General features: G+C 39.7%; 1 protein-coding gene across 2 annotated transcripts in view; it reads left to right on the forward strand.

Annotated features, from left to right (window-relative positions):
* arhgef2b (rho/rac guanine nucleotide exchange factor (GEF) 2b) overlaps positions 1-13,090 on the forward strand; it is a 33,165-nt gene that overhangs the window by 7,032 nt on the left and 13,043 nt on the right. For both annotated transcript variants that reach the window (XM_079469075.1, XM_079469074.1), the window contains exons 2-3: positions 10,565-10,727; positions 12,716-12,783. In XM_079469075.1, the coding sequence (XP_079325201.1) occupies positions 10,565-10,727; positions 12,716-12,783 (231 nt within the window). The remainder of the gene's footprint in view (positions 1-10,564; positions 10,728-12,715; positions 12,784-13,090) is intronic.

The following is a 13,090-nucleotide window of genomic DNA, read 5'->3' on the forward strand; positions in this document are numbered from 1 at the left end:
GAGTCGTCTGTCGTTCTCATTTCAGATCCAGGTGGGATTTGCGTCATGCCGTGTGGCATTTTCCACAGAAAGCAGAGCTGTGCTTCACGAACAACCTGCGCAGAAAACATCATCTCAGACTTTACCATTTCACAATCGTGATAGACACATCGATTTAATGATGATTTAACGTGCAGCCCTACACCAGACGCTTGGCAAGGGACACCCAGTCAAATACTGAACATCACTTACCTCACTTCACCAGATGTGACACCGATGTCTATGATGCTACATGGAAATAAACATTACAGCAATAATTAGCATCACAAAATTGTGAACTATAAAAAGGTCGAGCGAATAACAATTAGTTTACACTTTGGTATCTGTTGGATGGATTAAAAAAAGATTTTCACGCATTTAAAGGCAAAGTTCACCTTAAATCAAAATTGTCGTATTGTTTACTCGCCCACAAGACCTTTAACATGTTTTAATACTTCCCGGCGTCTTCGGATCACAAATAAACATATTTTAGGGACATCCGAGAGATTTCAAGTACTCTTCATAGACATCAAGGTTATAGTTGCTGTCAAGGTCCAGAAAAGTACTAAAGACATCCTTAAATCGGTCCCTCTGTGCATCATGACCTTTCTTTTGAAGCGACGAGAATACTTGTGCGAAAAACAAACAAGGACTTGATATATTGGATATATTCTCCCCTGTCTTGTCAGTCTATGGTGCACATTCACGAGAGCACTTGACGCATGCGCATTGGGTTTGTGCGCTGACAGCTAAATATATCAAATGAATTTGTTATTTTGGTTTGTTTTTCACACTTAAAGTATTCTCGTCGCTTCAAAGACATTGAATTGAGCCACTGTGAGCAGATGTCCTGCACATATCCCTGTCCATCCATCTTTGTTTCTACAGACTGTATTGTGTGTATTTTGTGTTTGGTGAGGGCATGGGACAGTACACACTTGACTCCATTAGTACTGCGAGGATAGAGACTGAATTGTACTCTGAGCCTCAGGCACAGAACCGAGACAGGAGGAACAGGTCACATGTTATTAGAGCAGTCCAGCGTGCCATGAATGTGTCATAACACTAACCCTCTTATTCACTGAACCCCTTTTACTGCACATTATGATTCAACTTCAGCGTCTGTACACTGCCAAAGCACAGAAGAATTAAATGTGAAAAAGTAATGGTTACAATTTTCATTTTATTTCCACTAGTATGGCGTGAGGCCACAGTCTGTCTGTCTGTCATCTGTCTGCGCCTGCCCGTCTCTCCAGTGAGGTTATGACCTCAGAGTCTGTGCTCATGGTCAGAATTCTGGCAGCGTTCATCCAGAGACTTCTTTGTAACTGTCCTAATATCAATTTGAGCATGATGTTGACAGTTGATCTGTAACGCACACGTCTGTCCAACTATATTTACAAAACACACAGATCTTTTTAAAACCGTTCAAAACCACCTCATTGAGGTGATCTCAAACCAATTTCTTCCCCGGATCCGAGTCCGATTGGTGTTTTCATATATGCCTAAATCAGAGGATCACAAAAGAACATTCTTTGCACCAGTGTTTCTCAATACCGGTCCTCACACCCCCTCTCCCAGAATTTTGTAGATGTCTCCCTTTATAATACATACTGGGAGGGGGGTGTGAGGACTATAATTGAGAAACACTCGTGCAAAGGATTATGGGTTACTGAAGAATACACTTCACTCATCCTTCAAAAGAGACTGATTAAAGGCCGCTTTCCAGGGATGCTCCAAATAGAGATGTTCCTCGATCGTGCTTGATGTGTAGTTGTCTGTATATATTAGGCATATATTTCAGAAACTGTAAAGTTTATTATGAGGGATTTCGTCTTCTATATTCCATGGTGTTTATGTCAATAATTGAACATGGGTGAAAACTGTTTGAGGGTCTTGAGAGACCGATAACGTCTACAGGAGGGCAACAGAGGTGGTTGCCGGGGTGAGAGCAGACTTCTATTACATCTGGTGGTGTAAATGGTCTCAAGTGAGGGCAGTTTAAGCACTCAGAATGGACTACTACTCATGCTAGACTCTTTATTTATTGACTTGAGCTAGAAGTAGTATTCGATCTCAGAACCAATTTACAGAGATAATGTTCCCACCCTTCACATGCTGAGTTTTTGCTCCTTCTTCTGCATGGTCTAGTTCTTCACAACACAACAGCCAAAGCGAAGTACTTATGTACAGAATTACAAAGTAATAACAATATAAAAGTCATTATTGGTTGTAATAGCAACACAGACCCTTCACAATGACACTTGTGTAACTGGAGACTTGTGGGATTGTTGTGTGTTGGGGCCAGCGAGACATTGAATGACTGCTGAATTACAGCACGTTAAGATGTTGAAAAGAAACGAACACACAGAAAGAAATTCAGCACAATGATGTCAACTCTAAACCAGAGGTCATGAACCCTGCTTCTGGAGATCCAGTGTCCGTCAGACTTTAGGTCCAACTGTAATCAGACACGCCTGGATGAACTCAAGCACATGTTCAGGATCACTTGAGAATGACAGACAGGTGTGTCGGAGCAGGATGAAGTGAAACTGTGCTCTGAGCTGCATCTCTGCCACTGATGTGTGCGCAGCTGTGTCAACACGCATACAATCAAAGTCTTTGTTCCGCTAGAACAGAGACCAAACCAGGTGAAAGTGAGGGAAAGCTCATTTATCATTTTCAACAATGTGTAAAATGATTTGTTTTAGTATAACCATATGATCTTAAAAAAAAAACACTTTTTACAGTTACATTTATCCAATTGTCCGAAGCAACTTTCAAAGTAGGGAAAACAATAAAGCAATTTGTGCAAGAAAAGAACAACAATGCATAAGTGCAGTTGCAATGCAATGCAGGTCTCAGTTAGCCCACCACAGTATATGAAGATAAGATTGAGTTTTTTAAGTTTTAGCGATTACAGAGGTTGACCAGCACTTTCTATTGATTAGATATTTGCAAAACCCAGTGACATATATAAATGATGACTAATAATAAGGATTTATGAACCACAATGTAAGGTTTGAAAAGGACAGTAGCTATGTATTAATAAAACGTATTCAAGTTCAACATTTTCTAAATCCTTGACGGACACCGTGGAATGAAGTAATAATAATATAAGGATTTTGTTCTGTTTACCATATTATTTATGAGGATGAATATCAAGGATTTAGGACGGACACCATAATGAAATGAAACGGTCAAGTGTTCAGTTCAGCTTGTCCTCAGTCATCTGGCTGCACGATCTCATATTAGAGTAAATGTTTTATACACACAGCCAGCAAATCCAAATGTCTTTTCAAGTCAAAACGCTTAATACATCCTTTGTAAAGTCAAAACAATCTCATATAACTCTTTAAATAAACAAAACCTGTTTTCCTGTGACTGGGTGGTTCGAGTATTGTGTGGAAGGGTTTGATTCTCAGGACACACTTTATATTCTCTTCCAAACAGAGGTCTGGACAATGTTTTTAAAATAAATAAACATTTAACCATTTTAGCCCAGATGGATATACTATATAAAAGATAAGATCTTGTATCAGGCCATTGATTTAATATTTTGATGTATGTATAGTCTCTGTGGCTTTAGAGGAATGATGTCTTAAAAGACGTCTCATAATTCATATTTGAAAATAAACTACAGACAACATGCAAACAGCAAATGTAAAGTAACAATAAAAATCATAAACAGAAAACCGAGTTACAAACTAAATGAGCCTTTCCATGCCATTGTCACCTTTCCACTTTCAGACCAGAACTACTTCAGTCAGTACAAAATGTGAACCTGCTTATGAAAAGTCCTTCATAAAATCATCCCACAGAATATTCTGTGAAAATATAACAATATCTTCAATATTGACTGAATAATACAACAATCTTAGTGGAATCAATGCTTGAAATGAATCTTTGATGCTTGTTATAATAATACATTTGATTATGAGACGTTTGTCTGTGTTTTCACAGGGTCACAAATGTTTACATGCAGGAACCAGCCAACGTAAAACAACATTTAATTAAATAAACAAAACAATAAATCGAACTTAAAATACCGGCAGCTCCCTCACAGTGTACTGCCGGTAGAGATGCGCGGATGAGCTAAAATGTCACCCGCATCCGCTGCTTCAAATCAATTATCCACCCGCCATCCGCCCGCACGTATAATTTTCTATGATATAGATATCCGCACCCGACCCGCAACCGATCGTCACTTTAATTCATCTAATTATTTTCTTTAAGCATGATGTTATCAGATTCAGTGACGTTAGAACTAGTCTGTCAATATCCGATATTAAAATGATACGCTAATCGTAAAATGCTTTTAAATGAACATTTATTTGTATAACAAAAAGTTTGGCTTCGGCCACACAAACACGGCTCAAATAAATTGAAATATACTGGAACATTCCTAAAACAGATATTCAACGTAACAATAAAGAACTTTTTTTCTTTCCAGAAAACAGAACAAAGTCCGATAACAAAACGGTGCCAATTCAGCATTAGCTGCTTGGCCTTTTCTTTTGCATTGTGCAAACACAGAATAGCATCTACTGTGCCTGGATTCAGACGATTCCGCCTCGCCTCTAAAACCCGCACTAAATGAGCGTTCGCTTGCACAGCTTGTTGCAGGAATGCACAATATTCTCCTAGCAAGGCGCCGCAGTCGTGGAAATAAGCGATCTTGTTTGTCCCAGAATAACACATTTTCCTCTGAGGACTCATCAAACTGAAAGTTTCTCCGGGATCTGTTTCGCCTCCATTTCTGCATTAAGAAAAGAACCCCCCCTCCACTGTCGACACCCGCGTATTTCTTTTACATGAGTGCAAAATTGCCAGTTGCCTGGTTGAAACTGCTATTAAAACACATTCGTATTTTAAAGAAATGTTGTTATAAATAATTGTATTTTCAACGAATGATCTCATCAACCCGCGACCCACCCGCAATTAATCAGAATATATTTTTTATTACCCGACCCACCCGACCCGCGGATCATCCGCAGCGCCCGCGGATTTAACCGCCATCCGCGCATCACTAACTGCCGGCCACACAAACACAACGTAAAGCCCTGGAGCCTCATTTATAAAACTGCATAGGATTAGCGTCAGAAGTGGCGTACGGATGAAACATAGGACGAGCGTACGCACAGAAATATTCAGATTTATAAAACCATGCGCACGCACATCCTACGCAGTTTTCCCTTAATAAATCACAATCAATTCTAAATGTAGCGCAGCTTTTGCGGCTTCATGTCACGCCCATAGTTGCCCATAAATAGTCTGTGAAACGCCCACAAGTTAATATTTATTTGATTGCAAAATCATGGCAAACACAGAGAGGAAATCAAAAAAACGTAACGTCACTGAATGTGAAGTAGAAGTTATCTTTGGCGAGGTGGAAAATGTTGTTTGGAGGGCACAGTGTGGGCATTACTAATGCTTGAGTGGCAAAAGGTTGCAGACGCCATAAATGCTGTAGCCTTACAACCTCGACCGTGGCCGAAATAAAAAAGAAATGGTCGGACATCAAAGTCGAGGCAAAAAAGCGTCTAGCGCTCCATCGCCAGAGTGTGTTTGCCACGGGTGGGGGAAATGGGACACCAGAGCTGATGAAGACATTTTTACTATGAAAACAACTTTCCCCAGTGGACTATTAATACAGCTATCTGTCTATTTATATATCTCCCTAATTATCTATCTATCTGTCTATCTAATTTAATCAATATCTGCTCCGCCAGACGGACACATTGACGAGAATATCAGTTTTGTACATTATTTTGTTCTGTTTACCATATTATTTATGAGGATGAATTGAATAACATGCCAAGAATCTTGCAGAACATATTTAATTTTTCTTTCTGTTGTAATTTTCGTTTGATTTTGTTTGTTTTACACTGCAGATCGATCAAACGGGTGTTCGTGTAGGCTGTTAATTGTAAGACTTGCTCTGTGAAGTCTTCGTGTTATTTATGAGAGGCAGTGTTGCCATTTATTTTACACAACGGTCTAGTTTCACACACTTTCACGTGTTTCTTCCATCTGCCGAACGGTGTCGCCATTTCTCATTTCACCCATTTTTGTGCGTACGCCCGGGTCAGTGCTTGCGTGATGGACCGCACTTTTTCCCGACAAATTATTGCGTAGAGAGCGGCGTACACCTTTTGTGCGTACGCAACATTTATAAATGAGGCCCCAGGCCTGGTCCTCTCTCGCGCTCCCCTGTTGTCGCTCCTCTCTTATGCTTCCTGAGCTCCTCCGTGAGAGATGCGAGACCGGTGTACGTACAGCTGATGCTGATGTTGCGGCTTTCCCGTCACAGCTCTCAACATGATTCTCCGTTGTGAAGACGTGCGGCTCAATTTAAACAACCAAAATAGTCAAAAGTTTAAAATGGTTTATTAGGCTGTCTGGCGGTCCGATGGAATGAAGCAAAGGTCCGGATCCAGACCACCTATTGAGGATGACTGCTGTATAGTTCTCTCTTGGTCTGTGTAGGTTTAAAATACTTTTGTACAGACTGTCCAGCCAGTAAGTTCTAAATATACCTCTGCTGGATTCTTTCAGCCCAAAGGGTTGGGTTGTTTCTAAGCCACGGTTTTGTCAACTATGAACATTCTCTGGATTCATTTAACCCTACAGTTGGGTTGTTTTGTTAAATTAAAAGGTTCCTTAGTGTTTAATTGACTGAGTGTTGGGAAGTGTTATTCAAATCAATATTAGCTGATGACAGGATTCAAATTCCATCAGCATCTGTCTCAGATTGTCTAGTCAGGGCATCCGTGACTTACAGAAATGCACTTTGAGTGAAAGCATGTTATATACCCAGTGCAGGGATTGAACACACACCCTGTTTGTTGTAGTACATTACAGTCATGATGTGTGCTGAGAGGATGTTCTAGCTATTCCCTCACTCTTGAAGTGAATTGGATCAATGTTATGAGCCATACTATATTTGCAGTGAGAAGACTGTAAAATGTCTTGCTCTCTGAAGCCTCTTCGGTCTTATTTTGCAATGCTGCACCCTTTTCCCTTTTTAACCTCAGACGCCTGATTTGACCTCTTCAGAGGAAGTTGTGTTTGTGCACTTCCTGTACAGGAGATGAATGTTTGAAACTGACGTGCATTGTTCCACAAAACGATTCAAGCCAGCTTTTTGTGTCGGGTATTTCTGTAGTGTCGACATGCTTTAGGCTTTATCTCATGCTCTCACTCTGCCCAAATAAACCTCACGCAAGAGCACATAAAACAATTCAAAACATAGCTGTAGCAAAACATGAATATGGTGCATTTTATTTGGAGTAGTTGACCCATAGAGGCATAATAAAGCAAACTGCTTATACCTAATGCTATTATTCAGAGAACTGTATACCGTGATTCTCAACCGGTGGGCCTCGGAGCGCCATCTGGTGGGCCGTATAGGCAGTGGTTGAAAGCCGCCAAATTTGTATTTCAATTATTAAATTGACACCTTTTGTTATTTTGTAATGATTTAATAAGTCTAATGAATTTACATGTTGAAACACTAAAGTCGAGTCAAGATGCATTATCTAAATGTCAATTTATGTTTGAAAAGGACAGTAAGGGTTAATACGCGACTGACTGAAGTCGTCACTGCAACAAGAGCTTTTTTTATTGAATATTTAACTTTAATCATTTAAGTTTTCATTATTTTCTGATGTTTATTTAAATGTTTTATATTCTGTAGTGGCCGTTTCACAGATGGATTTGCGCTAGGGGTGGGCGATATGGACAAAAAATAATATCTAGATGTTTTTGGCGATTTTAACGATAATTAGATGATATCCATTAAAACTGTGTTTTTAAAAGTCTGAGTTATTTAATCACTGATGATAATAATGGGCACCATGTTGAATGAATACAGTGCTTATTTATTTTCTTCAACATGTAAGTATTCAAGTAAGTCTTTTTTTCATTAACACTGTGATGGTAAAAAACTGCTTCTGTCACAGCCATCGACAGAATACATAAAAATTGGTTTTATAATGGCAGGTACCAAAGACACAGTGTGTTATATGTGGAGAAAGCAGTTTTGTTGGTTTTAGCGCATCATTCAACAAAACTGCAGAGATATTTGAACACAGAACAGCCGGTCTGGTCTGGTCTGGTCTGACCTGTCCTGCTATTGTTACAGGAATAAATGGTTACGGAACAGATCTGCTAAGTCTTTTCTATGATATTACAACAGTTTTCATCTACATAGCTGACTTGACTAGGTCTGCTACTGTGGCATAAAAGATAAACAGCAGACTGTATGTGTTCATACATTAATGTTTTGGAAAGGTGGGCTTCTGAATTCTTTTTAACAGTCCTTGTTGGGCAATGAGAACCCCTGGTATAAATGACACCAGCACTAAACACCGTGTGACCGTTGGCCCGACGTGAGTGAAATACAGAAACTATGATATTAACATTAGGACTGGCTCAGATCATGATTTAGGCTTCATGTATGAAAAATATATTTTATTTAACATTGCTAACGTTGTTCTTTATTTACAGAGCTGTACAAAACCATAATAATGAGCCTTTAAAATATCAATGAAGTGCTCAAGCGCACGCATAATACAATCCGCTGTGACACAAGTTATGATTATACGTCTCAATATAATATAATATTTTTCTAGTGAACTAATGAAAATTGAAAAAAGAGATTGAGTAAATATAAATTTTAGGCAAACGAACCAAAACTGCAAACTATAATAATTAAGATAATAGGCCAAACAAACGTAAGGTAAAAGACCCATACGCAGACAAATCCACGAGAATCAGGAATGTCACACACATTTAAGAATTCAGTGTTAAGTAGATTGTGATGAATTCTTATTGCAACCGTTGTAAACACAACAGCTTCATTCTTCGAAGACTATTTGTTGTTGTTTCCAGGCAGACCGTTCAAGAATGCGACATGCACGTCTCCTGTAAATATCAACCAATCAGATGACGACTTTTAACTTGCTGAAGTGTTTCCAAGAAGGTTTAGCCAACGGTCCGTGGGACTCCCTACATAATCGTCTTTGTAAAAACAAAGTTCCATGTAGTGGAGAAGACTAGAAGTAGCAAAAGATTCACATGATGATCTCTTACAGTAGGCCTACACGTTCCATGCTTGCGGAAATCCAGCCTATATAACACAAATATGCATTACCCCAATTCCCTCGCATTGAATTTTAGAATGGGAAGCACATCAGGGCATCAGTACACAATGATACTAAACAGAGAATAACAGTTATGGAACTTATCGGGATCAGATGCAAAATTGCATATTGAGAAAATCTCAACAATAAAGCACAGTTGTGGTACACGCAAACCCATAGTGTTCTGGTGATCTCAAATAGCAACCGCAGTGTGAGTGATGTGGATTCACACTGTACATGAGACTGCTCCATATGCCTCCCGCAGTGTTTGAGATTTCTTTACTGCACGTTTTGCCCAAAACACACCCACGATTCATTAGAATTCATCGGAACATGGTTTAGACCATGAGCCTGAGCGCACCGACTGTTTTCCCATTGTTAAACTAGCAGAAGTGGATTTGGACACGCCCTGAGTACACCTGCGCCGTGCGCTATAGATCATTCAAATAGGGCCCTTGGTCTTTCTGATGGTTTACGCACCATTGGCAATCCCCTTTGCTCCTTTTGTTGCTATTCTCTTGCCTTTTCCACTTGTTGTATACATCGCTATAGATGATATATCATTAATTTGTCTGTGGTTAGCGTGATTTGTGTGAAACTGGTAGGCAAACTCTGCTTTGTTTTGTATCTCAGTCACTAGCTCTTCTGCTTTCATGTTTTGCATCAAATACTCACTACTGCTGACTGCTGGTCAGAAAGTTATTTCCTCACACGCAGACACAACGTTTCATTTTCATTGACTTCCATTCATAGACATGCAAATGCGTCGGACTGGAAACGCAAACCCGTCCACAGATATTTCACTGCGTAGCGAAGTTCAAGTTTGGTGAACTCTGAACTGCGATTCACGTGAAAGGCTGAGACCAATAGAGGATTAAAACATCACAACATGACCTCTTGGTACAGAAATGTATATATCCATGCATGCCAAGTCTGGATTTATGTGAGGAGAATATTTGGAACATGACAGGTGTCGTTCTTGCTGTGTCCTAGTGGTTAGAGCGGTTTGAGTCTCAGTGTCAGCAGGTCACGACTGAAGTGACCCCTGATCGCTCTGCAGTAATGTCCCACTGTAAAAAACTACTTGTAAGTCGCTTTGGATAAAAGCGTCTGTCAAATGAATAAATGTAAATGTCTTGCATGCCAGGCTGTCTTACAGGGAAATGAGCTAAACAATAAAGAATGATATAAAAAGGGAGAAGCGTTTCAGGCTAGCCGTTTCAAGTTACATCCACAAATATTCCAAAAAGCAAAGGGAACTTTTGCACTTGCTCAAGACTTCATCACAGAGGCACACAGCCATGCTCAGCTGTAGTGCCGAGTGAAAAATGAGAGTGCATAAACCCCATTAAAACAAGTAAAGAAGTACGAAACTGTTTTTATTTCTTGTGTTTGTGCAGAACAAGGAGAAGGAGCGGATGAAGGCGAGAGAGAAAGAGACGAAGGAGCGCGAGGCGCGTTACAGTAACGGTCATCTCTTCACTTCCCTCAGTGTTTCTGCGACCACACTGTGCTCCGCCTGCAACAAGAGCATCACTGCCAAAGAAGCCCTCAGCTGCCCCAGTGAGTCACGCACACAACATCTTCACTGTCTTTACACCACACGGTTAACGTCGTCTACGTCACTACTAGAGCAGGCTCCTGATTGGTTAACGCGGCGCGAATTTTCACCAAAGTTCAGATTTTTCAACTCAATTCGTGCCGCCCCTTTTGGGCTATTCGCGCCGCAAGCGTGTCTATCACGTCTTTGCATTGACTTAACATGTAAATCACTCGCGCTTGACTCTTCATTCGCGCTCGGTCTGAACACACAGTTAAAGAGACTTCTGTCTGCTTCTCATCTGTGTTTAACTCCTGCATTATTGTGTTCTTTTACACTGCATTTCTAGTGTTACTGTCTTCATTTATAATGATATGTTGTGGGCTGTTCATTTATGCCAATTTCTGTAATTGTTCTTGTTTTATTACTGGCTTTAGTAGTGATCCCATCTGTGACTCAAAATCTGTAGTATGATCCTAACCGTGAGTTTTGCGATCCGTTGCATAACTAGTTTTGGTTCTTTTACACTTCTTTTTTAAATTCGAGTGTAATTATTTTAATGTCTATGGATTATTGGAATAAGAGACTGAATTGAAGGTGAAGGCACTACTAAAACACTAACCATGAATGTTTAGTAATTGCTGTCTGATGTCTGAACAAAAATCGAACTAGAAATATTTTGCATCCACTTATTATTAGTGTGACATTTTAGCATGCAAACGTAGCTGAAAACTTCAAAAAAAAACGGCCATCGCCTGACCCTGACCTCTAAGCATCGGTTATAGAAAACCCCATATCGGTCGATCTCTACTTTGAAGGGCACTTCACGAATGGAAAAGTCGTTCCAGATAAAGAGACAAGTGTATTTTAAACGGACACATGATGACATACAATCGTGTTGACCTCTCCAGAGTTCACATGTCAAGGGCTCTGCTCACCCTGAACTTCATCAGAACGGCTTGTAACATAAATCAACCAATAAGATGGATGAAACATTAGACAATGAGATGTTTAAATTCATGTGGTTCTGCTTATTTAGATATTTCATTCTGGTTTGACCCTACAGTACCATGATGACCCCACAGTAAAAGTAAAGTTTTTCATCTGATGTGAGCACTGATAAAACATGACTTTAATGTGCAGAGTGTCTATTGTTATGAAACAGCGTGTGTGTGGGGGGGGGTCCTTTGTAGAAGGCTTCCTTTTTGCGCACAGCTGCTACCCAGAATCCTCTCTTCTTCTGTAACACCCATAATCTGAGTCTGGATGGAGGTTTCTTGGAGCATTAGAGAGATTAACACACAATCTGTCACACTCATCATAAACGCACGCTATAAGCAACTGAATGTATAGGTATATAATGGTATTAGCTGTATTATTCCATATGATGTATCCCTTCCTGTTGATTCATTGCTTTGTGTTAAAGCGTTTGCTTATTGCCAAAATGCAAATGTAACGTATATTAGTGCTTTTAATCGCTTGCATCATGTAATCAAGTCATTCACACCGGCCGTGATCGATCGCACATTTCAAATAAAAGGACATTCATGTGAACTTGTACTATGCTGAAAAAAAATGCTTGATAAACTGGTTTAAAGAAACTTTTAGTTGACATCATCTAAACCATTAACATCAATTAAGAAATGTTCAATAGCTCGAGTCTTCAGAAGTGAACTGCTCATATATATATATATATATATACTGTAAATGTCTGCTGCAGAAACATGAGTGATCAGTAACATCAGCTCAGATGAATAGAAATGACCGAGTCCGTATATATTCTCAGTTAAAGATGATGGCGTCTGTATCTCTTCTCTCAACCAGACGTTCAGACAGACTAGCTTGTTCACATGTTAAAGCTGACCTCTTCTCTACAAAACTTTGACAGCACAAACCGTGTCTTTTTAGGATGTCCACAGTATTCACCTGTTGTGTTTTTCTATCATTTTTGTAACCATTTAAGGTATATTATTTAAGAGATCATTTTTGTTCATGTTCTATTGTTTTCCAGCTTGCAATGTGACCATCCATAACCGCTGCCGTGACTCACTGGCCAACTGCGCAAAAATGAAGCAGAAGGTAAGAGGGTCATTGTTTTTCAAACACAACCAGTAACTCACGGGGCAGATGTGCATTAGGTTCATAAACTAATAACGGCTTCGGTTAGAAACAGACAGACGTCTTTTAGGTGTTTGATTTAGACTGGATGTAAAACTGATCTTTGGAAGATGTTAAGCAGATCTTTTCTGATGGCTCTGTTGTTGCTTTGCATCTATGCTGTGGTTAGCAACAGTTGTAGTTCTATCATAATGACTAGACAAGTTTTTTATGTGTTGTGTTTGAGCTCTTTTTTATCACTTCATCATGACCATATCTGTCACGCTTC

Source organism: Barbatula barbatula (genome assembly GCF_947034865.1).
Source record: "Barbatula barbatula genome assembly, chromosome: 12".
NCBI lineage: Eukaryota > Metazoa > Chordata > Actinopteri > Cypriniformes > Nemacheilidae > Barbatula > Barbatula barbatula.